This window comes from Heterodontus francisci, chromosome 1 (genome assembly GCF_036365525.1).
Source record: "Heterodontus francisci isolate sHetFra1 chromosome 1, sHetFra1.hap1, whole genome shotgun sequence".
In the NCBI taxonomy this organism is placed as follows: Eukaryota; Metazoa; Chordata; class Chondrichthyes; order Heterodontiformes; family Heterodontidae; genus Heterodontus; species Heterodontus francisci.
In genome coordinates, this window is record NC_090371.1 from 23,377,269 (window position 1) to 23,404,659 (window position 27,391).

The 27,391-nt window shown below is 45.0% G+C and overlaps 1 protein-coding gene across 1 annotated transcript in view; it reads right to left on the minus strand.

Moving 5' to 3' along the window:
- Nucleotides 1–519: 519 nt before the first annotated feature.
- The window catches only part of LOC137368344 (apolipoprotein L3-like), a 72,329-nt gene continuing 45,457 nt past the window's right edge, over nt 520–27,391 (minus strand). The window contains exons 4-6 of the mRNA XM_068028719.1: nt 17,751–17,822; nt 11,193–11,220; nt 520–10,082 (exon numbers count right to left, since the gene is read on the minus strand). Of these exons, the coding sequence (XP_067884820.1) occupies nt 9,323–10,082; nt 11,193–11,200 (768 nt within the window). The 5' untranslated portion in view covers nt 11,201–11,220; nt 17,751–17,822 and the 3' untranslated portion in view covers nt 520–9,322. The remainder of the gene's footprint in view (nt 10,083–11,192; nt 11,221–17,750; nt 17,823–27,391) is intronic.

Here is a 27,391-nt window from a genome sequence, read left to right on the forward strand (position 1 = left end):
AATTCAGCCCCTGAATTTGATTCTGGCTACTTCTCACAGGGTCAGAGGTGGAGGTAGATGAGTAGTAGCAGCACAGAATGGGGCAAAAGAGGTACAGGAAGCATTTGCTACAAGAGAAATCAGAGCACATGTCTCACTAAAGTCTTCACTTTTGTGGAGCAGCCTTCCTTCCTTCCTTCTTCCTCATTTACCATTGGGGTTCTTTCCCTCAATCCACTGCCCATCCTACAACATGACAACACATCACTCCTCTTGGCCAGGACACAGGTGTGTCTGTGAAGATGTCAGCATCGTGTAAGTGCATTCTTTCCTGAATGACTCTTAATGTCCATCAGTACAAAGCACCATTCCAGTGTACATTTTACGTTATCTCAAAGTGTACACAGTCAACGTACTCTTGCTTTTTGCTGTTCTTCCCCTGGGTGTCGACATGTTTTTATCTTTTACAGTGTTTCCAGATGTCGTCTGAGGATCAGGATCATGCTCTACATTAAGCTCATTGTGTTAGAGAAGAGGTTTTTTATTTATCACGTCTCAAATCAGTAAAACTCTTATACATTGAATATCAGGCATCACAAGTTTTTAAGTACACAGCACATGTAATAGTATTTAAAGGTACATTTAAAATTAATACTTCCAACAAATGTAATGATGGTTGATTGGGAATTCAAAGTTGTTACAGTTCTGAGCTCAGTATCTCAGCCCATTGTCAATCTCAATACTCGTTATAAACAATGTTTATACATTTCTCTTATTTCCTCCACATGATAATCCACAATGCTGCATTACATAAATTTACAAAAGCTAATCTACCTCATCAAGGGAGACATTAATTGAATTATCCCTTATCAATAACTTTAATTTTAATGCGTTATTTTTCTGTAGACCAGTACAACTCCCTGGCTTTGTTATCTTACTAATAGTTTCATTCATGCAGTTGCTGCTTCACCCAAGTGAAACTTAATTCAAAGTCTGTTTTTGATTCAGTGCCATTTTGTACAAGTCAACCCAGATGTTTCCTTTTGCAGAACAAACTACTTTTCCTACATGTTATCAACTGATAACGTTGTCTGAAATATATCAATCAGTATGCACTGGCATGCTCTAGTAATTCTTAGTTCAATTGAGAAATACTGAGAACTGGATAGGACACAATTCATGCAGTGTTAAAATCTATTTTATTCAACATCTATTCATGCAAAGATAGTCCAATTTTGTTAATAATATGCAACTTTTAACAGGCATTTTTTTCATAGTTAATGGAGTTAAATTTTGATAAGAAATTATTGATCAGTCAGAGTAACTAAAATAAAGTTCTATTTTCTATTATAGCTTCAGTGGTTGTCTGGTAAAACAGCCCCAAATTCCTTTGCCCTCTGAAAGCATGGCCACTGTCATAAACAACCCCTTTTGTTGTGGTTTCCTTCCTCCTCTTCCTGGTACATTAGATAGGGAATTTCCACTGGAAAGCCCACTGAAGCCAGTAATGTTGTTGAGGTCAATGAAAACCACTGGCCAAAGGCTCATTAGAACTGATTTTTAAGAACAAATACAGTTAAAATAGTCCTAAAAATTGTTGAATAAATCTTATTACTTGCGAGTGAAATGTTCTTCTTAACATCTGTCAGCCCTGCATGTCCATTAATATGGGTTGTAATTAGAAGTGGATTTACCCAGTCAGAAAATAATGCAGAAAATATTAATGCTGTTTTTATATACACATTTTATGATGCCTGTATCTTATCTTGTACCAAGTCCCTTTCCCCTATCCCCCCATGTGCTCGCTGACCTACATTGGCTTCCAATCAAGCATTGGCCCTGATTTATATTACAGCATACCTACCTCCTGTAGAAGGTGATCTCCACCCATCCAGATATAAGTCCATCTCTCTCTTGTAGGACTACAGAGAATCATCATTTATTGAATGAGCCGGCAACATGCTCCGCTAATATGTAGGGAAAGAAGAACTGCCTAACATCCAACCTAGTTCTTCCAGAAGTATACAGGGCCAGTTCTTTGAGCATTTCTGGGTAACTATGATGTTTTAAACTAGGTATCAATCTTATACCCTTCCTCTGCCCCTTTCTCAAAGCTTCAATATCCCTTGTCATGTGAGGAGACCAAAATTAAATGCTGTATTCTAATCAAGGTCTGATACAAGGACAAAGTGATGTGCTTTGGCTAGTAGTTAATTGTTCTGTGATACAACCTAGAACTGTGTTTGCTTTAGTTATAGCTTGATGGCATTTTTCATGAACCTTAAGTGGCATGAACGCATACTGCCCATCCGACTGCTCACCGCATCTGGTCCAGTACACCTACTCAGCATCTATGCTCCAACACTCTGCTCCCCACCTGAAGTTAAAGACCAGTTCTACGAGGAACTCCATAATATCATTAGTAGCACTCCCAATACCAAACATTCGTTCCTACTGGGGGACTTTAATGCCAGGGTTGGGGTCAACCATGACTCATGGCCCTCCTGCCTCGGGCACGAGAGCATTGGAAGGATGAATGAGAATGGACAGAGACTGCGTGAGTTGTGTACCTATCACAACCTCTGTATCACCAATTCGTTCTTTCATACTAGAACATAGAACATAGAACAGTACAGCACAGTACAGGCCCTTCAGCCCACGATGTTGTGCCGAACCTTTAACCTACTCTAGGATCAAACTACCCACATACCCTTCATACTACGATCATCCATGTACCTACCCAAGAGTCGCTTAAATGTCCCTAATTTATCTGCTACTACCACCGCTGGCAGTGCATTCCACGCACCCACCACTCTCTGTGTAAAGAACCAACCTCTGACATCTCCCCAAAACCTTCCTCCAATCACCTTAAAATTATGCCCCCTGGTGATAGCCCTTTCCACCCTGGGAAAAAGTCTCTGGCTATCCACTCTATCTATGCCTCTCATCATCTTGTACCCCTCTATCAAGTCTCCTCTCATCCTTCTACGCTCCAATGAGAAAAGCCCTAGCTCCCTCAATCTTTCTTCATAAGACATGCCCTCCAGTCCAGGCAGCATCCTGGTAAATCTCTTCTGCACCCTCTCTAAAGCTTCCACATCCTTCTGATAATGAGGCGACCAGAACTGAACACAATATTCCAAGTGTGGTCTAACCAGGGCTTTATAGAGCTGTAGCATAACCTCGTGCCTCTTAAACTCAATCCCCCTGTTAATGAAAGCCAACACACCATACGCTTTCTTAACAACCCTATCAACTTGGGTGGCAACTTTGAGCGATCTATGGACATGGACCCCAAGATCCCTCTGTTCCTCCACGCTACCAAGAATCCTGTCTTTAAGCCTGTATTCTGCATTCAAATTCGACCTTCCAAAATGAATCACTTCACACTTTTCCAGGTTGAACTCCATTTGCCACTTCTCAGCCCAGCTCTGCATCCTGTCAATGTCCCGTTGCAACCTATAACAGCCTTCCACACTGTCCACAACTCCAGCAACCTTCGTGTTATCGGCAAACTTGCTAACCCAGCCTTCCACTTCCTCATCCAAGTCATTTATAAAAATCACGAAGAGCAGAGGTCCCAGAACAGATCCCTGCGGAACACGACTGGTCACCGAGCTCCAGGTTGAATACTTTCCATCTACTACCACCCTCTGTCTTCAATGGGCCAGTCAATTCTGTATCCAGACAGCCAACTTTCCCTGTATCCATGCCTCCTTACTTTCTGAATGAGCCTACCATGGGGAACCTTATCAAACGCCTTGCTAAAATCCACATACACCACATCCACTGCTCTTCCTTCATCAATGTGTTTTGTCACATCTTCAAAGAATTTAATAAGACCTGTGAGGCATGACCTGCCCCTCACAAAGCCATGCTGACTGTCTCTAATCAAACCATGCTTTTCCAAATAATCATAAATCCTGTCTCTCAGAATCCTCTCCAATAATTTGCCCACTACCGACGTAAGACTGACTGGTCTATAATTCCCAGGGTTATCCCTATTCCCTTTCTTGAACAAGGGAATAACATTTGCCACCCTCCAATCATCTGGCACTACTCCAGTGGATAGTGAGGACGCAAAGATCATCGCCAAAGGCGCAGCAATCTCTTCCCTCGCTTCCCGTAATATCCTTGGGTATATCCCGTCTGGCCCCGGGGACTTATCTATCCTCATGTCTTTCAAGATTTCCAGTCTTAACATCAACCTGTTCAAGCACATCAGCCTGTTTCACGCTGTCCTCACAAATGACCAGGTCCCTCTCACTAGTGAATACTGAAGCAAAGTATTCATTAAGGACCTCCCCTACCTCCTCCGACTCTAGGCACAAGTTCCCTCCACAATCCCTGATCGGCCCTACCCTCACTCTGGCCATCCTCTTGTTCCTCACATAAGTGTAGAACGTCTTGGGATTTTCCTTAATCCTACCCGCCAAGACTTTTTCATGTCCCCTTCTAGCTCTCCTCAGTCCATTCTTCAGTTCCTTCCTGGCTACCTTGTAACCCTCTAGAGCCCTGTCTGATCCTTGCTTCCTCAACCTTAAGTAAGCTTCCTTCTTCCTCTTGACTAGCTGTTCCACATCTCTTGTCATCCAAGGTTCTTTCACCCTACCATCCCTTCCTTTCCTCATCGGGACAAACCTATCCAGCAGTCGCAGCAAGTGCTCCCTAAACAACCTCCACATTTCTGTCGTGCATTTCCCTGAGAACATCTGTTCCCAATTTATGCTCCCCAGTTCCTGCCTAATAGCATTGTAATTCCCCCTCCCCCAATTAAATATTTTCCCATCCCATCTGCTCCTGTCCCTCTCCATGACTATAGTAAAGGTCAGGGAGTTGTGATCACTATCACCGAAATGCTCTCCCACCGAGAGATCTGCCACATGGCCTGGTTCGTTGCCAAGCACCAAATCCAACATAGCCTCCCCTCTAGTCGGCCTATCTACATATTGAGTCAGGAAACCTTCCTGGACACACCTGACAAAAACTGCTCCATCCAAACTATTTGCACTAAGGAGGTTCCAATCAATATTAGGGAAGTTGAAGTCACCCATGACAACAACCCTGTTACTTCTGCACCTTTCCAAAATCTGCCTCCCAATCTGTTCCTCCATGTCTCTGTTGCTATTGGGGGGTCTATAGAAAACTCCCAATAAAGTGACTGCTCCTTTCCTGTTTCTGACTTCTACCCATAATGACTCAGTAGACAAACCCTCCTCGACGACCTCCCTTTCTGCAGCTGTGATACTATCCCTGATTAGCAATGCCACTCCCCCACCTCTTTTACCTCCCTCTCAATTCCTTTTGAAACATCTAAACCCTGGAACATCCAACATCCATTCCTGCCCCTGTGATATCCAAGTCTCCGTAATGGCCACAACATCGTAGCTCCAAGTACTGATCCATGCTCTCGGTTCATCACCCTTATTCCTGATACTTCTTGCATTAAAATGGACACACTTCAACCCATCATACTGGCTGCAACTTTGCCCTGTCAACTGTCTAACCTTCCTCACATACTCTCTGCACTCTGTATCTGCCTGTTCAACAGCTACCCCATCCACTGATCCGTAGCTCCGGTTCCCATCCCCCTGGCAAACTCGTTTAAACCCTCCTGAAAAGCTCTAGCAAACCTCCCGCCCAGGATATTGGTGCCCCTCCAGTTCAGATGCAACCCGTCCTTCTTGTACAGGTCCCACCTTCCCCAGAAGGTATCCCAATGATCCACATATCTGAACCCTGTCACCAGGTTTCTTGGAGGCACCCAAGATCACATCATTGGCACCAGCTGGAACTCATCGTCACAAGGCGAGCCTCCTTAAACAGGGTTCAAATCACACGTAGCTTCCACAGTGAGGAATACAACACCGACCACTCCCTGGTGCGCAGAAGCTGCATCATTCCAAGCAGAAGGGTGGCCCGCGCATCAACACTAGCAAAATTTCTTATCCACAGCTGTTACATAAGTTTCTAAATTTACTTGAAAAAGCCCGTCAAAACACTCTTACAAGGGATTCAGAGAACAAATGGGCCCACATCAGAGGTGCCATCTATGACTCAGCAATGACCACCTATGGCAAACGTGTGAAGCAGAATGCAGACTGGTTTCAATCTCACTTTGAAGAGCTGGAACCTATCATAGCCGCTAAGCGCACTGCTTTGTTGAACTACAAGAAAGCCCCCAGCGAGTTAACATCCGTAGCACTTAAAGCAGCCAGAAGCACTTCACAAAGAACAGCCAGGCGCTGCGCAAATGACTACTGGCAACACCTATGCAGTCATATTCAGCTGGCCTCCGACACTGGAAACATCAGAGGAATGTCTGATGGCATTAAGAGAGCTTTTGGGCCAACCATCAAGAAGATCGCCCCCCTCAAATCTAAATCAGGGGACACAATCACTGACCAACGCAAGCAAATGGACCGCTGGGTTGAGCACTACCTAGAACTGTACTCCAGGGAGAATGTTGTCACTGAGACCACCCTCAATGCAGCCCAGTCTCTGCCAGTCATGGATGAGCTGGATGTACAGCCAACAAAACCGAACCTCAGTGATGCCATTGATTCTCTAGCCAGTGGAAAAGCCCCTGGGAAGGACGACATTACCCCTGAAATAGCCAAGAGTGCCAAGACTGCTATACTTTCAGCACTACATGAACTGCCTTGCCTGTGCTGGGATGAGGGAGCAGTACCATAGGACATGCGCGTTGCCAATATCATCACCCTCTATAAGAACAAGGGTGACCGCGGTGACTGGAACAACTACCGTGGAATCTCTCTATTCAGCATAGTGGGGAAAGTCTTCGCTCGAGTTGCTTTAAATAGGCTCCAGAAGCTGGCTGAGTGTGTCTACCCTGAGGCACAGTGTGGCTTTCGAGCAGAGAGATCCACCATTGACATGCTGTTCTCCCTTTGCCAGCTGCAGGAGAAATGACGTGAACAACAGATGCCCCTCTACATTGCTTTCATTGATCTCATCAAAGCCTCTGACCTCGTCAGCAGACGTGGTCTCTTCAGACTACTAGCAAAGATCGGATGCCAACCAAAGCTGCTAAGTATCATCACCTTATTCCATGACAATATGAAAGGCACAATTCAGCATAGCGGTGCCTCATCAAACCCCTTTCCTATCCTGAGTATTGTGAAACAGGTCTGTGTTCTCGCACCTACGCTGTTTGGGATCATCTTCTACCTGCTGTCTCACACGCGTTCAAGTCTTCAGAAGAAGGAATTTTCCTTCACACAAGATCAGATGGCAGGTTGTTCAACCTTGCCCGTCTAAGAGCGAAGACCAAAGCATGGAAGGTCTTCATCAGGGAACTCCTCTTTACTGACGATGCTGCATTAACATCTCACACTGAGGAGTGTCTGCAGAGACTCATTGACAGGTTTGTGGCTGCCTGCAACGAATTTGGCCCAACCATCAGCCTCAAGAAAACGAACATCATGGGACAGTACGTCAGAAATGCTCCATCCATCAATATCGGCGACCATGCTCTGGAAGTGGTTCAAGAGTTCACCTAGCTCAACTATCACCAGTAACCTGTCTCTAGATGCAGAAATCAACAAATGGGAAAGGCTTCCACTGCTATGTTCAGACTGGCCAAGAGAGTGTGGGAAAATGGCGCATTGACATGGAACACAAAGGTCCGTATGTATCAAGCCTGTGTCCTCAGTACCTTGCTCTACGGCAGCGAGGCCTGGACAATGTTTGCCAGCCAAGAGCGACATCTCAATTCATTCCAACTTCGCTGCCTCTGGAGAATCCTTGGCATCGGGTGGCAAGACTGTATCTCCAACGCAGAAGTCCTCGAGGCGACGAACATCTCCAGCATATACACCCTACTGAGCCAGCGGCGCTTGAGATGGCTTGGCCATGTGAGCCGCATGGAAGATGGCAGGATCCCCAAGGACACATTGTACAGCGAGCTCATCACTGGTATCAGACCCACCGGCCGTACATGTCTCCGCTTTAAAGACGTCTGCAAACGCGACATGAAGTCCTATGACATTGATCACAAGTTGTGGGAGTCAGTTGCCAGTGATTGCCACAGCTGGCAGACAGCCATAAAGGCGGGGCTAAAGTGTGATGAGTAGAAGAGACTTAGCAATTGGCAGGAAAAAAGACAGAAGCGCAAGGGGAGAGCCAACTGTGTAACAGCCCCGACAACCAATTTTATCTGCAGTGCCTGTGGAAGAGGCTGTCACTCTAGAATTGGCCTTTATAGCCACTCCAGGTGCTGCTTCACAAACCACTGACCACCTCCAGGCACTTACCCATTGTCTCTCAAGACAAGGACGCCAAAGAAGAAGAACAAGATACAACCTAGAACTGTGTTTGCTTTAGTTATAGCTTGATGGCATTTTTCATGAACATTTAATCAATATGTTCTCTCACTGTCATATCCAAATTTATCAAAACATGCCCTTCAATGCATTGCACGGTTTGGCAGCACGTATTGCTGCAAACAGCCTTTTTCAAGAATGAAAAGCAGAATAAACGAGATCAAGATCACTGCTGACAGATGGACATCTATCCGGAATACTCTGCAGTGCTACATCAAATGTGCAGGCAGACCTTGACTACTGTGCAAGCAAAAACAATGTCAGGTATCTCACTAAATCAGTGTTCAACATAGTGACAAGAAAGTAAGTTAATAAATTAGTCTTCTCATTTAACACTTGTTAACAAAAGTACACATTTTTATTGTTTTGATTAATAGTAAGATAATTTTTTAATGCTTTTATCTTTCCAAAATTTGCTCAACAGCTCCATATGAAGGACAAAAATTATAATGTGGCCCCTCAAGTAAAAAGGGTGGACAACCTGCTCCAAGGGGCATCGGGGCATCAGGCTAGGTCCTGGCTGACTACATGTTAACTAAATGTTAGCACATGATGTAGCTAGCTCTATTCTGTCAAGAAAAGTAATTTGCAATGGCATTGCATACTGATTTGCTTGTTAGCTAGCTAATACAGTTGTGCTGCTCTCCGTTGATGTTTGCATGCTTAGCTACTATATTTATAGGGAGAAACGTGTTTTAAATCTTGCTGTTTTGATCGCATTAGATTGGCTATACCCTTGATAGACAAGTTAATTGCCCCCATGCCCGTGGCTGAGTCAATAATTTTGTCAAATGGCCGTGGTGCAACATGTTGCCGCCTATCCCTGACTTTGAATGACCCCAAGTTTGTGGATGTGGGCCTGACTTTCCATTTGACAACAGAAATCACAACTGAATTTGTAAAATTTAAAGCAAAGATAGCTTACGAAATGTTTCTAATAATTTGGGGAGAATGGTTCCGAATACTGACAGTCTAAATTTCACCTCTAAAAGCCATCACTAAAACTCAAACGTTTTAATCAGTTCTTCATTAACTTTTTCATACTGCTTCATTTCCTGCTCTATATTTTTAGCTGCTTCTCGTATCCTTTCAGCAACTTCAGTCTTACTTCCTCTGTGAATGTCCTTTGCATCCTTCACTATAGAATAGATATCCCACACCATGAGGAGTCCTGACATAATTCCTGAAACAGCCTTCAATGTTCTTAAAGTGTTTTTGGTCACTGCTGAAACCACTACAGCAATACCACCGAAGCTCTTCATGCCAGTGTGAGTTACACCATTGAATAAGCATACCACAACCTCGTTCTCATTGTAGTTAATCAATGATTCAATTGCAAAGCGGACCTGAATCAAGCTGTCTGACATGATTTTGCTCGCTTTTTCATATTGTTCTCTGATTTCATGTACTCTTTCCTGTTTCTTCTTTTGATTCACAATATCAGTAACACTGGCTCCAATGTTAGTGACACCACCAGCTACACCCACCCCAATTCCGATCCCACTGAGCACTAGCGAGGCACCTAATGTGAAAGGAGAAGCAATTAGTCCGGAAATGGTTAGAATTCCTCCTAAAATTCCTGCAGAAGACCCTGTGACATTTGCAATGTTGACATCTTTGTGACACTTGTCAATATCATCTGCAATCTCTTGTAGCTCTCGGATATATCCTGTCAATTGTTTCTGATACTTAGGAAACAACTTTTTAAAATTTTTGACATCCTCAATGTTCTTCCTTGGATCATATTCAATGTCTTTCCTGTAAGATTGAAACACAGTTTTTCATAATTTATTTTGACACGTCACAAAATCTTACTGACGTAACACAAACAATACACATTGAAGAGAATCCAAACTGCAGCTTTCCTCCTCATTGAGCATTTTGCAGTTTCAGCCTGTACAACACCACTGTTAGATGTAGGGGAATGAGTGGAGGCAGCAGCTAATGGGGTCAACCACTACTCAGCCATTCCTGTCTAACCCTTTCTCACAGGACGTTTACCAATCCACTCTGATGCCCTCTCCACAATTTAGCCAATTCTTTTTAGCCCATGGGCAGCTTTTATTCACTCATCCTAAGCTGAATATTTATTTGTCCAGGTGAGAAACACTTAATGATCTTTCCCAGAAAACAGGTATATGTGCATTGCAATACAATGAATGCAAATCAAAAGAATTGTAACTGATAAACGAGTATTGCTAAAATAAAACTTGAGAATTCTAAACACTGCTCTGTGTGTATAATAGACGGTAGAGGTGGGGGGTGGGGGTGGGGGAGTGGGCGGGGGGGGGTGGGGGAATGGGCGGTGGGGGGTGGGGGAATGGGCGGGTGGGATGGTGGGTAGCAGGGGTGCAGGCGGCTACTGTATTGATCACATTCTCCTACTAGTCTTTACATTGATCGCCTCCCATCATCATCCCATTCTGCTTCGACATCTCTCATCACATCGACAATATTAACAGCCCCATTTATCTCCACTGATCTTCTCAACACATACTAACTTTCACTCTTCATGTTCTCTTCATGACATGTAACCCCCTTCATTCAACTGACTGCAGTGGGAAGCGCCGAGTGAGGTGCCCTGGAGATTGGAACCTTTATGTATCTGATTTAATTAGCAATTTAGATTGTTAGTCATTAAGGTGCATGTGTGGTAAAGACTGTCGATTATTCCTGGCTGTAGGTAAATGTGACTGGAACGTTTGCTTGCATTGAGGGTCAAGGCTGACAAGGAGTGATTGGGCTGAATAGCCTGTTCCTATGCTGTAACTTCAACATATTAGAGAGTTTGATCAAAGAAAAGATGAATAATTCATTTATAATTTAGAACAACAAATTCACACAACTGCTACATAAACGTGTACATGCCTGAGCATCTCTGTGCCTGGTTCTCCGTCTGTTAAAGGAATGAAACAAAAATATTATTAATACCAGAAAATGCATCTGCCAGACACAGATTTTCCTGCATCACTGTAGGAGAGTTAAAGTGTCAGTCTGATGTCTATTTCACATAAATTTACACACAATTTGCAGCACAGAAACAAGCCATTCTGCCCAACTGGCTTCTGCTGGAATTAATTCCACACATATTTCCTCCCACACTAATTCATATAACCTTATCAATATATCTTCTATTCCTTTCTCCCTCATGTGTTTATCTAACTTTACCTTAAATGCATCTATGATTGTCACCTCAACTATTCCATGTGATAGCGAGTTCCATATTGTAACCAGTCTCTGGGTAAAGAAGTTTCTCCGGAATTCATTATTGGATTGATTGTTGATTATTGTTTATTATTTATCATCTTTGGCCTCCTTATCTCGAGAGACAATGTATACGCGCCTGGAGATGGTCAGTGGTTTGTGAAGCAGCGCCTGGAGTGGCTATAAAGGCCAATTCTAGAGTGACAGGCTGCAGAGAAATTTGTTTGTCGGGGCTGTTGCACAGTTGACTCTCCTCTTGCGCTTCTGTCTTTTTTCCTGCCAACTACTAAGTCTCTTCGACTCGCCACACTTTAGCCCCGCCTTTATGGCTGCCCGCCAGCTCTGGCAAATGCTGGCAACTGACTCCCACGACTTGTGATCAATGTCACAGGATTTTATATCGCATTTGCAGACGTCTTTAAAGCGGAGACATGGACGGCCGGTGGGTCTGATACCAGTGTCGAGCTCGCTGTACAATGTGTCTTAGGGGATCCTGCCATCTTCCATGCAGCTCATATGGCCAAGCCATCTCAAGTGCGGCTGACTCAGTAGTGTGTATAAGCTGGGGATGTTGGCCGCCTCGAGGACTTCTGTATTGGAGATACGGTCCTGCCACCTGATGCCAAGTATTCTCCGGAGGCAGCGAAGATGGAATGAATTATGACGTCGCTCTTGCCTGACATACGTTGTCCAGGCCTCGCAGCCATAGAACAAGGTACTGAGGACACAGGTTTGATACACTCGGACCTTTGTGTTCCGTGTCAGTGCGCCATTTTCCCACACTCTCTTGGCCAGTCTGGACATAGCAGTGGAAGCCTTTCCCATGCGCTTGTTGATTTCTGCATCTAGAGACAGGTTACTGGTGATAGTTGAGCCTAGGTAGGTGAACTCTTGAACCACTTCCAGAGCGTGGTCGCCAATATTGATGGATGGAGCATTTCTGACGTCCTGCCCCATGATGTTCATTTTCTTGATGCTGATGGTTAGGCCAAATTCATTGCAGGCAGCCGCAAACCTGTCGATGAGACTCTGCAGGCACTCTTCAGTGTGAGATGTTAAAGCAGCATCGTCAGCAAAGTGGAGTTCCCTGATGAGGACTTTCCGTACTTTGGACTTCGCTCTTAGACGGGCAAGGTTGAACAACCTGCCCCCTGATCTTGTGTGGAGGAAAATTCCTTCTTCAGAGGACTTGAACGCATGTGAAAGCAGCAGGGAGAAGAAAATCCCAAAAAGTGTGGGTGCGAGAACACAGCCCTGTTTCACACCACTCAGGATAGGAAAGGGCTTTGATGAGGAGCCACCATGTTGAATTGTGCCTTTCATATTGTCATGGAATGAGGTGATGATACTTAGTAGCTTTGGTGGGCATCCAATCTTTTCTAGTAGTCTGAAGAGACCATGTCTGCTGACAAGGTCAAAGGCTTTGGTGAGATCAATGAAAGCAATGTAGAGGGGCATCTGTTGTTCACGGCATTTCTCCTGTAGCTGGCAAAGGGAGAACAGCATGTCAATGGTCGATCTCTCTGCACGAAAGCCACACTGTGCCTCAGGGTAGACGCGCTTGGCCAGCTTCTGGAACCTGTTTAGAGCGGCTCGAGCAAAGACTTTCCCCACTATGCTGAGCAGGGAGATTCCACGGTAGTTGTTGCAGTCACCGCGGTCACCTTTGTTTTTATAGAGGGTGATGATATTGGCATCGCGCATGTCCTGGGGTACTGCTCCTTCGTCCCAGCACAGGCATAGCAGTTCGTGTAGTGCTGAGAGTATAGCAGGCTTGGCACTCTTGATTATTTCAGGGGTAATGCTGTCCTTCCCAGGGGCTTTTCCGCTGGCTAGAGAATCAATGACTTCACTGAGTTCCGATTTGTCATATTTATCATAGAAACATAGAAAATAGGAGCAGGAGTAGGCCATTCAGCCCTTCGAGCCCGTTCTGCCATTCATTATGATCATGACTGATCATCCAACTCAGTAACCTGTTCCTGCTGTCCTCCCATATCCTTTGATCCCTTTCACCCCAAGAGCTATATCTAACTCCTTCTTGAAAATATACAATGTTTTGGCCTCAACTGCTTCCAGTGGTAGTGAAATCCACAGGCTCACCACTCTCTGGGTGAAGAAATTGTTCCTCATCTCAGTCGTGAAAGGTTTACCCCATATCCTTAGACTATGACTCCTGGCTCTGGACTCCCCCATCATCGGGAACATCCTTCCTGCATCTACCCTGTCAAGTCATGTTAGAATTTTATAGGTTTCTATGAGATCCCCCTCACTCTTCTGAACTCCAGCAAATATAATCCGAACCGACTCAATCTCTCCTCATATGTCAGTCCCGCCATCCCAGCAATCAGTCTGGTAAACCTTCACTGAACTCCCTCTATAGCAAGAACATCCATCCTCAGATAAGGAGACCAAAACTGCACACAATATTCCAGGTGTGGCCTCACCAAGGCCCTGTATAATTGCAGCAAGACATCCCTGCTCCTGTACTCGAATCCTCTCGCTATCGAGGCCAACATACCATTTGCCTTTTTTATCGTCTTTTGCACCTGCATGATTACCTTCAGCGATTGGTGTACGAGAACACCCAGGTCTTGTCGCATATTCCCCTCTCTCAGTTTATAGCCGTTCAGATAATAATCTGCCTTCCTGTTTTTGCTACCAAAGTGGATAACCTCACATTTATCCACATTATACTGCATCTCATATTCATGACTCCTAGTTTTGGATTCATCCACAAGGATGGCATAGGGATGACCTATTTACCTTAGAAGAGAGGTCAAAAACCAATGGGCATAAATGTAAAGTAACTGGTAGAAGGGTTAGAGGGGAGATGAGGAAATAATTTTTCACCCAGAGGTTGATAGGGACCTGGAATTTACTGCCTGAAAGGGCGGTAGAGGCAGAAACTCTCACCACATTTCAAAAGTACTTGGATGTCTACTTGAAGAGCTGTGATTTGCAGGGCTACTGACCTGGTGCAGGAAGATGGATTAGGTTGGGTAGTTCTTCATCAACTGGCACAGACATGATGGGCTGAATGGCCTCCTTCGGAATTGTAAATTTTCTATGATTTCGAAGAAATGGAACATCTTCTCCATTTACAAGAGGATTTGTGTATAGGAGTAGAGATGTCTTACTGCAATTATACAGAGCCTTGGTGAGACTGCACCTGGAGTATTGTTTGCAGTTTTGGTCTCCTTATCAAAGAAATGATATAGTTGCCATAGAGTGCGTGCAACGGAAGTTCACCAAGCTAATTCTTGGGATGGAGGGATTGTGTTATGAGGAAAAAATTAAATAGACTGGGCCTTTATTCTCTGGAGTTTAGAAGAATGAGAGGTGATTTCATTCAAATATACAAAATTCTTACAGGGCTCGACAGGGTAGATGCAGGAAGGATGTTTCCCCTGGTTGGGGTACTGGATTTTACCTGCTCGCAGTCGAGAACAGCGATGAGCTTCAAAAAAGGCATGGCAGACGCATACTGTGTGCCACAGAGCTGCTGCGATATTTCGCTCAGCAGCTCATTTACATGGAAGGGGCAGAATGCCCGCCTCCGGTGATGTAAAAGGGGCGGCTGCTACATTTCCGCCAATGGCGTCCAGTGCCACCGCGCAGGCACCGGTGCCATTTTGAAAGGGCTTCCAGCCCTTCATATAAATTTAAATATTTAAAGTTACCTTACCTGAAAAAAAATTAAAGGGTAAAATTTATTAAGAGTTTCAATCTCCTCTCCCACCCTCAATGACTGCACACTTTATTGATTGGTCTTTCCCCCACAACATGACTTTTCTTTCGATAACAACCTTTTCTCCCCCAACCTTTCTTTCTTTCCTTTAACCGTCAACCCCTTCCCACCATCCCCTCAACCAATCATGTTCTTTTTTGTTGGCTCCCCACGCCTTGCCCTGAAATATTCACTCCTCCCCCTCCCAACCAGTGTCACACCTCGGATCTCTGAACAGAGATCCAAAGGCACAGGAGATCTGACCACCGGCCAGAATATTGTAACAAGATGGCCGGCAGCAACAGGTAAGTGTTTAATTCATTCATTATAATATATTAACGGATGTAAATTGTGATACTGCTGCCAAGCAGTGTGGGGGCTGCCACAAGGCCCCGCTACAGCTGGTAATAGGGGACAAGACCTTCCCAGCATCGAAGCCCGTGGTGGGCCTCTCCTGGAAGTATTTTCTGGCCACCCTGCTACGACCCCCAACATTGAGGGGCTGGTAAAATCCAGCCCGGGAGTCTAGAACTAGGGGACACGGTCTCAGAATCAGGGGCAGGCCATTTAGGACTGAGATGAGGAGGAATTTCTTTACTCAGAAAATGGTGAATCTTTGGAATTCTCTGCCCCAGAGGGCTGTGGAGACTCAATCATTGATTATGTTCAAGACTGAGAGCAATAGATTTCAATGTATTAAAAGCATCAAGGGATATGGGGATAGTGCAGGAAAATGGTGTTGAAGTAGAAGATCAGCCATGATCTCATTGAATGGCACAGTGGGCTCAAAGGGCTGAATGGCCTACTGCTGCTCCTATTTCTTATGTTCTAATGATCATCCTTTCAAACTGCATCAGAATTATAGAGACCTCTATTAGGTCACCACTCAGCCTTCTTCCGGCTAGGGAAAACTGCCCCAGGCTGTTAAGTCTTTCCAGATCAGTATAACGTCAGTTCTGGTAGCATCTTTGTAAATCTCTTTTGCACCTTCTGCAATGCCTCAGATCCTTTTTGAACTATGTCCTGTACTATAATTGTGACTTAAGAAGCTCCACACAAGTTTCACACAACCTCTCTCTTTAATTCTAGAAATGAAACTCAGTGCTGTGTTTGCATGTTCTCACCTTTGTTAACCTGGGTTGAGAATCTTGTTAACCTTAAACGTGCAGGTGCAGCTCCCCAAAGCAGAGCTTGCACATCTGTTGTATCTAAAGATCTGTTTATCTGCTTCAGCTGGGAGGGCTGCCTGGCAGTAGTGGCTATAAATGTCAGTGCTTTAAAGAGGTAATTTGCACAGATCGGAAAGAAATTCAATACACTGAAGAAATTTGTTAAGTGACTGCTGCACCATTTACTGTGCACTGTAAAGACGAGCCTGCAATACACCTGACCTTATCAGCCACATGTACATTGACATGAGATATTTTCCAACTCCTTTGTTCTTTCTAAAACTCTGTGCCAGTGTAAAATCAGTCCTGGTGTTTTTAATATATTTGAGAGGAAGCAGCTGTGCCTGAACATTTGTCTGGCTTCAAACTCATTCTATTATCCATTATAATATTTTTGTTCATAATTCATTCTTTCACAGATCCTGGTCTTCCCTGTAGCACTGGTTTGGACCCTCTTTCCCTATTGTTCTAGTGTTGTCCCCTCCCTCACTGTCCAGCTGTCTTATACCCTCCCTTCTCCATATGAAGACGCTTCATTTGGCACTTTGCCAAATTAGTTATCATCTATTATGAACACAGCTAGATCTTCTTGTAATGGATCCACTCCTTCATTTTCCACTCCATTCCTTTTTGAATGTATTTAGAATAATCTGTATGATTGGCCTTGAAAACATCTGCATGTTTTTTCATACCAACTCTTCACATTATTATTTTCATGGGTTCCATTTGCTGTTTTCTATAATCCTCCCAGTCTTTATTCTGTGCTTACACCCCTCTCCTTTACGATTGTCCCTATGCACCCTCCATAACCATGACTGCATCAGGTTGACATCCCCTTCTTTTAACATTGCTTCTATCCACTCTCTCAGCCCACAGTTCAAACCTTCTTCCATCCTTTCCCTTTAGTTTAACTTTCAACCTGCCCACTGTCATATCCCATGGATCCATTATCCTTACACCCCTCTTGACTGGGACTGGCCCAATCCACACTTACACAGAATGTGTTTCCATCACCATAGCACCCATTTTTTGTTTTGCTTTTGGCTTGTTACTCCTTGCAACATTTTATAATATAATTGAAAATGAACTGCTGATCTGAAGAATGCACAGGGCTGTGTATGGGTTACATGGTCATCTGACATTCACATCATTCACTGGAAAGCATTGACCAATTGATGGGTTCCCAAGAATAGTTGATCAGTGAAACTCACCTCAAGCCAGCTTTAAAGAATTCTTCATATTTGAAGAATGAAAAATACTACACGGAGGGTAATCTTACTTTCTAATCAATTCAAATAAAATGTATAAAATGTTTTGCGTTACCTGTTATTGGTTCAATTTCCAGTCCAGCAGAGAAAAAGTCCCACTTGCAATATGACTTCAAACAAATTCTATCTAAGGAAAAAAAAATGATAAAAATCGAGTTGGATTTATATGGCATCCTTAATCTAGAAATAATGAATCAGGCTGGTTGTCGGGTGGGAAACCTAGAGAAAAAGATTAAAGGTGTCTTGTAGTTTAAACCAGCAGGACAACTGGAAAATAGTTACTTCGAAGTTTCCCACCCAAAACTTGGAACACTGTTAACCTCATTGTTATTTTTACAGCAAAATCCAGCCCTATTCTGCTGCTTAGTATAATTACATTGCAACTGGTGTGTTACTGTTTTTTCTGATATCACTTTGTCTGCAAACTCACTTAAAAGGAACAATTATTACAGGTTAACATAAATATTTACTCCCGTTTTTCTTTCTTTTATTGATTTCAATTCATTATTTTCCTCTGTTTTAACTGAGTGACTAGAACTAGACCATAACTACAAACTATCATTTCCCTCCTGATATCTTGTACTAACCTGTTCTGAAACAACAACTGGATTCACAATGACCTGCTGTTGAAGAGCTTGCAGCAGCCTTTATGCACTCTGCACAGACCTGGGAGACTTAGCACTGCATTTATATATTTACACAATATATACTGTGAAACTGAAACCTCAATATTTAAAGTATGGAGAAACATTTCAGCCAACGCCTAAAATATAGTCTTCCTCGCCAGAAACAGGCTACAATTTCCTTTCAGATTACAGATAAAATGTGAATAAAGGTGGAAGTGAAAACAAATTTTCAACAAAGTTCCAGAAAACAAATAATGCCTTAATAAGAGTTTGATGAGCGATGCAACATTTGTTGACAGATCAAAACTGTTGGGAAATCACGTAGAGTACATTTTGTGGAAAAAAAATCCGTGTCCCGAAATAACACTGGTGAGAATTTTAAAACCCAAGAATGGATTGTCTGAGGGCTATTGGGTAGTTAAAATAATTGACTTTTGGTTCTTGATTGTAACAAGGCTCCAACAGAAAGGTTACGTAGAAAAGAGGTGTACAGGAAAGAGGGTGAACAGGAGAGAGATTGCAGGGGAGGGAGGGTGCACAAGAAAAAGGGTGCAGGGGAGAGAAGGCGTACACGAGAGAGGGTGCACAGGAGAGAGAGGGTGCAAACAGAAAGTGTGCATAGGAAAGTGGGTCCATAGGAAAGAGGATGCAGTGGAGAGAGGTTGCACTGGAGAGAAGATGCAGTGGAGAAAAGTGTACCCAGCTGAGCAGAGCGTGGACAGGATTTGCTGTTGCAGCTGCCTCTGTCACCACTGTCTGCCTGTGCTCACTTGTGATCAGAGCCTGCCCCCTCCAAGCCACGATACATACCAATATACGAATTAAGAGCAGGAATAGGCCACTCGGCCCCTCGAGCCTGCTCCGCCACTCAACAAGATCATGGCTGATCTGATTGTAACCTCAACTCCACGATCCACAAACCTCCCCAGGTGTCTCTGATCCTTTCCTCTCCCCACTGTGCTCCATGGCTGCAGTTGTCGATCATCCCCGGAAACTTCCAATCTCCGCTGGTCTTTCCGCCTTACCCCTGGCCTTTATAATCACACCACCTCCCGCCCACCTCCCCCCCCCACCCCCCCACCACCCCCAACACTGGCACCCATCCCCCGCCTCTCCCTCTCCTTGTTTTTCTGCTCTGTACTACAAAAGGCCATAAAATTGTCCTGTGAGTGAGTAAAGGTGATGTATTCACCAATGGGCTAAGTGTATTTGGTGTGGGTGACTATGAGACAGGGGTATAAGGATTGGGATGAGTGACGTTGGTGGATGGATAAATGAGGAGGTGATGAAGTGCATAGAAAGTGAACAAAGAACAAAGAAAATTACAGCACAGGAACAGGCCCTTCAGCCCTCCAAGCCTGCGCCGATCCAGATCCTCTATCTAAACATGTCACCTATTTTCTAAGGGTCTGTATCTCTTTGCTTCCTGCCCATTCATGTATCTGTCTAGATACATCTTAAAAGACGCCATCGTGCCCGCATCTACCACCTCCGCTGGCAACGCGTTCCAGGCACCCACCACCCTCTGCGTAAAGAACTTCCCACGCAAATTCCCCCTAAACTTTTCCCCTTTCACTTTGAACTCGTGTCCTCTAGTAATTGAATCCCCCACTCTGGGAAAAAGCCTCTTGCTATCCACCCTGTCTATACCTCTCATGATTTTGTACACCTCAATCAGGTCCTCCCTCAACCTCCGTCTTTCTAATGAAAATAATCCTAATCTACTCAACCTCTCTTCATAGCTAGCGCCCTCCATACCAGGCAACATCCTGGTGAACCTCCTCTGCACCCTCTCCAAAGCATCCACATCCTTTTGGTAATGTGGCGACCAGAACTGCACGCAGTATTCCAAATGTGGCCGAACCAAAGTCCTATACAACTGTAACATGACCTGCCAACTCTTGTACTCAATACCCCGTCCGATGAAGGAAAGCATGCCGTATGCCTTCTTGACCACTCTATTTACCTGCGTTGCCACCTTCAGGGAACAGTGGACCTGAACACCCAAATCTCTCTGGACATCAATTTTCCCCAGGACTTTTCCATTTACTGTATAGTTCACTCTTGAATTGGATCTTCCAAAATGCATCACCTCGCATTTGCCCTGATTGAACTCCATCTGCCATTTCTCTGCCCAACTCTCCAATCTATCTATATTCTGCTGTATTCTCTGACAGTCCCCTTCACTATCTGCTACTCCACCAATCTTAGTGTCGTCTGCAAACTTGCTAATCAGTCCACCTATACTTTCCTCCAAATCATTAATGTATATCACAAACAACAGTGGTCCCAGCACGGATCCCTGTGGAACACCACTGGTCACACGTCTCCATTTTGAGAAACTCCCTTCTACTGCTACTCTCTGTCTCCTGTTGCCCAGCCAGTTCTTTATCCATCTAGCTAGTACACCTTGGACCCCATGCGCCTTCACTTTCTCCATGAGCCTGCCATGGATACTGAAGGCCGGATACTGCTCAGTGTTGAATGGGTGTGAGGAATGATGTGATGGAGTACTCTTAATAAGTCAGAGTGAGAGGAGGGGTGTGCGCTACATCTACGCTACTGTCTGCAACTAGACTCACCTTTCTTGACCTGGTTAAGACATTAAAGAACTTCCCGTACTAGATCCAGGTACTGGGGAAAATATTCTTGCTGCCTACCTCTTCAGCCACCTCTAACCATATCTTATTCATTACAGCAACAGACCTTTTCTTCCTTTTTCATAATCCTTCCTGCCCCCAGCAGATCATGAAATAAGGCATCATTAAAGTGGAGCACAGGCTTTGAGTCCATTTTACACTATTGCTATCTCTAAGTAGATCTTCCCACTCCTCCAACTTCCATCTTCAAATTTCCCCTTTAAGTATTCAAACCTGCCTCTGGGCTATTATCATGGCCAATGTGTTCCACAGCATACCACTTCACATCTGTCTCCCCTCATTGCGTGTAAAGGCACAATTTTAAAATATGCAGTTGACACAAAACTTTGGAGAATTGTGAACTGTGAGGAGGATAGTGATAAACTTCAAGAGCTATATTAAACACTAGTTAGGCCACAGCTGGAGTACTGTGTACAGTTCTGGGCACCACACTATAGGAAGGATGTGATCGCACTAGAGAGGGTGCAGAGGAGATTCACCAGGATGTTGCCTGGACTGGAGCATTTCAGCTATGAAGAGAGACTGGATGGCTGAGTTATTTTCCTTAGAGCAGAGAAGGCTGAGGGGAGACCTGATAGAGGTATAAAAAAGTATGAGAGGCATAGATAGGAAGAAACTTTTTCCCTTAGCGGGGGGTCAGTAACCAGGGAGCATAGATTTAAGGTACAGAGCAGGAGGTTTAGAGGAGATTTGAGGAAAACAAAATTTCACCCAGAGGGTGGTTAGAATCTGGAACACACCGCTTGAAGAGGTGGTAGAGGCAGGAACCCTCACATCATGTAAGAGGTATTTAGATGAGCACTTGAAATGCCATCGCATGCAAGGCTATGGGCCAAATGCTGGAAAATGGGATTAGAATAGTTAGGTACTTGATAGCCGGCACAGACACAAGGGCCTGTTTCTGTGCTGTATAACTCTATGACTCTATGACATAGACAAGCTGGTGGAATGGGTGAACAGGTGGCAGCTAAGTTTAATGCAAAAAATGTGAAGTGATTCATTTTGGTAGGAACAACGAGGAGAGGCAATATAAATTAAAGATACAGAGGGACCTGGGGTATATGTGCAAAAATCATTGAAGTTTGCAGGGCAGGTTGAGAAAGCAGTTAATAAAGCATACAGGATCCTGGGATTTATAAATAGGGGTATAGAGTTCAAAAACAAGGAAGTTATGATAAACCTGTAAAAAACTGGTTCAGCCTCAACTGGAGTATTGTGACTAGTTCTGAGCACCACATGTTCGGAAGGATCTTAAGGCACTAGTGAGGGTGCAAAAAAGATTCACGAGAATGGTTCCAGGGATGAGGAACTTCAGTTACGAGGTTAGGTTGAACAAGCTGGGTCTGTTCTCCTTGGAGAAGAGGAGATGAAGAGTAGATTTGATAAAGGTGTTCAAAATCATGAGGGGTTTGGATAGAGTAGATAGGGAGAACCTGTTCCCATTGGCTGAATAGTCCAGAACCAGAGGACACCAACTTAAGGTGATTCACAAAAGAAGCAGCAGCAACATGAGGAAAAACATTGTCACGCAGCGAATGATTAGGATCTGGAATGCACTCCCGAGAGTGTGGTGGAACGAGATTCAATCGAGACCTCTAAAGAGAACTGGATGACTATCTGAAGAGAAAAAAATTGCAGAGCTATAGAGAAAAATACGGGAGACTGGGGCTAGGTGAGTTGCTCTTGCAGAGAGTTGGCATGGACATGATGGGCTGAATGGCCTCCTTATGTGCTGATTCTATGATTGATTCTATAAAGGCCACCATAACTTCCTTGCTTTTGTAAACTATAGGCTGGATTTTGAAAGCCCGTTGGGAGCAGAGGTAGGTGAGCATGCGGTTTGATAATTTTATTCTCAGAATTTGGCACTGGGTCCTGCCACCTCTGGAATGAGAAACTATTTTTAAAAGGACGTTGGAAGGAAGAAAATGGGAAGCCCACATGCCCCCAATTAATTGCCTCGGTACTTCAGTCCATCCCCCAAAGTGCATGGATGGATCCATGAGGACAAGTGAAGAGATGGCTACTGACCCCTCTCCGGGAGCCCCAGACAGAGGCACAGAGGCAAAAAAAACAATGCCACCTGTTCAGCAGGTCATCAGGTTTGTGAAGATGCGATTGCAGTGCCTGGACTAGTTTGGTGGCACTCTCTAATACCCTCCTACAAGGGTCTCTGTCATTGTGGTGGCCTGCTGCGCTCTCCATAACATGGCCCTTCAAAGAGGTGTGGACCTTGAGGACACTGAGGTCCTGGGAGGAGACAACTGATCAGGGGAGAAGTAGGAGGCAAGAGAAAAGGAGGACGAGGCATCGGAGGGAGATAACACTGAATAGCGAGGTGTCCCTGCCACCTGCCAGGAAGAGGACCTCCCTCCACTCCCTCATGGCCTCCGGTATTAGATCCAGGTTGGCATCAATGAAGTCAGGGTCTGCCCTACCACGAGTGCCAGCCCTCCAACGCCCCTGTGACATCTTCCCTCTGGTTCAGTCGAAGGCAGATCTCTCCCTCAGGACAACCAGCTGCCTCAGTGATGGCTGCCATGGGAGTCTGCACGAGGTCCACACTTGTTCTGAACCACTGCCATTTTCAATCTCTCTGGCACGAAATGGACAGGAAATCTGTCTGCACATCAATTAAAGGCTGAGCCATTTGAAAATTGCAATCTGAATCAGTTTCCCACAGAAGACAGTTTTCTGACCCAAAACCAGACCCAGTTCCTGTTTCCTGCCTCCATCATAAAAATTCCAGCCCATAGAGTCATTGCAACACAGAAGGAGGCCATTCGACCCTTCAAGTCCATGGCACTTCTCTGTAGAGCAATCCGATCAGTCTCGTTCCCCCGCTTTCTTCCCAAAGTCCTGTTGGTTTATTTCCCTCAAGTGCCCATCCAATTTCCTTTTGAAATTATTCATCGTCTCCACATCCACTACCCTGATAGGCAGCAAGTTCCAGGTCATTACCACCCACTGCACCAACGCCCCCGCTGCCCACCACCCCCACCACACCCCCACACCTCTTGCACAAAACCTTAAATTTATGCCGTTCATCCTTGAATCAGCAACTATTGGGAACAGATTTTCTTTGTCTACCTTATATAACCCGGTCATAATCTTGTACACCTCGATCAAATCTCCCCTCAATCTCCGTTGCTTCAAAGAGAACGAATCCAGCTTCTCCAAGCTAACCTTTTAGCTAAAATCCCTTATTCCTGGAACCATTCTGGTAAATCTCCCCTGCCCCTCTCAAGGACCCTCACATCTTTCTCAAAGTGTGGTGACCAAGACTAGATGCAATACTCTAGTTGCGTGCGAACCAGAGCTTTACACAGATACATCGGAACATAGGAACCTAGGAGCAGGAATAGGTCATTCAGCCCATCGAGCCAGCTCCTTCATTTAATACGATCATGGCTGATCATTCACTTCAATGCCTTTTTCCCACACTATCCTCATGTCCCCTTATGTCATTTGTATTTAGAAATCTGTCAATCTCTGCTTTAAACATAGTCAATGACTGAGCTTCCATAACCCTCTGGGGCAGAGAATTCCAAAGATACACAACCCTCTGAGTAAGGAAATTTCTCCTCATCTCAGTCCTAAGTGGCTTTCCCTTTTTTTGAAATTGTGTCCCCTGGTTCTAGACTCACCAACCAGGGAAAACATCTTAGCTGCATCTACCCTGTCTATCCCTTGAAGTATTTTGTAGGTTTCAATGAGATCACCTCATTCTTCAAATCTCCAGAGAATACAGGCCCAGTTTCCCCAATCTCTTTTCATAGGACAGTCCCGCCATCCCGGGAACAAGTCTGGTGAACCTTCGTTGCACTACAGCAATAATATCCTTCCTCAGATAAGGGAACCAAAACTGCCCACAGTACTTCAGGTGTGGTCTATCCAAAGTTCTATGCAATTGAAGCAAGACTTCACAACTTCTTATTCAACACCACACCACTGTTTTTGTACTCAATAGCTCTATTTATGAAGCCCAGGCGTAGTGAGGCATATGTGGATACAATGCCGCAAGCACCTCAATGACCTGCTTCGCTCTGCCCGGGTAAGGGGCATTCCTCATCCATCTAATCGGTTATGTGCCAAGGGAGGTTTTTTGTGTACCCATGATGCAATGTGGAAGCCCTGTATGATCAATGCTTGGCTGCTGCCTTAAAATGGGACGCATGATAGGCAAGTCTGAGATGAACGCTGATTCTGTGGTGTTAAAGTTGCGCCCAGCACTGTCACAGCAGTGAAATGCAACATCAACCCTTTGGGTGACAGCGTCATATGCCATTGACTATGTATAAAATAAGTATTTTTGTTCATTTAGGAAAAAAGGGCACACAATGCCCGGGAGAGGTCACGTACTGGTGGCAGCGTGGCCACCCAGGCATTCCTCACCAGGATGGAGGAGGATGCCTTAATTGTAGCAAGGGAGGAATGGGGACACACCATGGCAGATGGCGAGGCCGGTGTACCTGGCCATGAGAGTGAGTGATCCAGAATGTGGTGTAACACTTCATTATGGAGGGGGAGTGGTGAGGCTGCACTACTGTGCCAATGATTTGGTGGATGTCAAATGCACTGAATGTTGCCCTCAATTGTAACATCACCCAGATGTAACCATGCTGGAGGCACAAACTTGTGCTTAAGTCTGGATTGATGATGAAACTGATCACAATGTTTTTCCCAACAGGTGAAACCCAGCATGTGCCAGGAAGCATTACCGTTGCCCAACCATCCACCTTTGAGGTGGAGGAGGGCACCTCACAGGGTGCACCGTCACATCATCGTGACGCACCAAGTACCACAGTAGATACTGACACTTCGGTTGGGATGACTGTGTCTGGGGAATCAATGTCACATACTGGTGTGAACACAGCACAGTTGCCGGGCCAGACAGCAGAGGCAGAATCGGCCGATGCATCACACACTCGGAGGAGAGTGGGATGCCATGCCAGTGCAGTGCCACAAGCTGATGACGTGCCTCTGAGATCATCCTTTCGTCGGGCGCAGTTGCAGGTGCAGAATGCGGTCCATCGAAATCTGGTGGAGTTGCCTGAGATGTTGCGCGCTATGACTCATACTCTGGAGACATCCATCCAGAGTATGAGTTCAGCAAACTCACAGGCATTTGAACATCTGTCTTCCTCCATTGAAAGACTGGCGGCTGCAGTGGAGGGACCAGTTCTTCATGCAATTCGGGACCTCAGAGCGAGTGTGGCCTCCCTGGACCAGAGCATCAGAGAGCATAATCTGATGCAACTGACACCCATGGTTGAGGCCACTCATTGCTCTAATGCCACCATTGAGGACCATCCGAGCCTCACGAGGGCACAGGGGCAGGAGATCGCATATGGGAGCTCCTCTCACAGCGTCTCTGATGCATCCTGCAGCTCCTTGCTCCCTCTGCCAGGGACATGTGAACCGCTAAATCCTGGGGTGATAGAGGGTGCTCATGATATTTGTCATGAGAACCCTGAGATGCCAGGGCCTTCACGGCCATGAGCGTGCAGAGGACGTCCGCCCAAGTCATCAAAAGCAGGGCAGCAACAAGATCAGCCACCTGCCTCTGGTAAGTCTGGTGGTGAGGGATCATGCACACGAATGAGCACACGTAAACAGATTAAAAAAACACTTTAATTTCACTGGGTGACTTGAAATACATTTATTTGATTTGTTAAATAATAGTGTTTGATTAAATTGGAGATTTTACTATTGGACATGTCATTCCTGAAGTCAGATATTACATAGTTGGTCAACGCAAGTTGTCTCAAATGTGAGGCCACACACTTGGGTCGCGTCCCTCATGATGTGATGGATTGGTTATTCGCTTTGTCTCGCCCCCTAAAGGTTAGAGATTTTGCACTGTCAGATCCTCACAATGATTAATGTCATTAAGCAGTTTGAAATGTGTGAAGATTTATATAATTTCAACTGAAATGCATTCCTATTAGAAATTCCCTTGTTTCTCTAGCAGTTAGAGCCAAGTCACATTCAGTTTCCTCTCCATGATCATCATTAGACTGAGGCCCATCTTCCTCATTAGAAACGTCGTCATCATCTGATGACACATCGCGTTGACATTGATCATCATCTAGGGCATCTCCATGTTCAATCGTCAGGTTATACAAGGCACAGCAGACGACAATGATTCTGGAAACCCTCGACGGTGCGTACTGCAGTGATCCACCAGAGTGGTCAAGGCACCTAAATCTCATCTTTAGGAGGCCTACACTTTGCTCGATTGTCACTCTGGTGGCCGCATGGCTCCCGTTGTATCGTTCCTCCGCCTCACCCCTTGGGTTCCTCACTGGTGTCATGAGCCATGTCTTCAGAGGATAACACCTGTCGCCAAGTATCCATCCCTCCATTCTGTGTGGAGGAAAGAAAATTGCAGGTATCTGTGAGTTGTG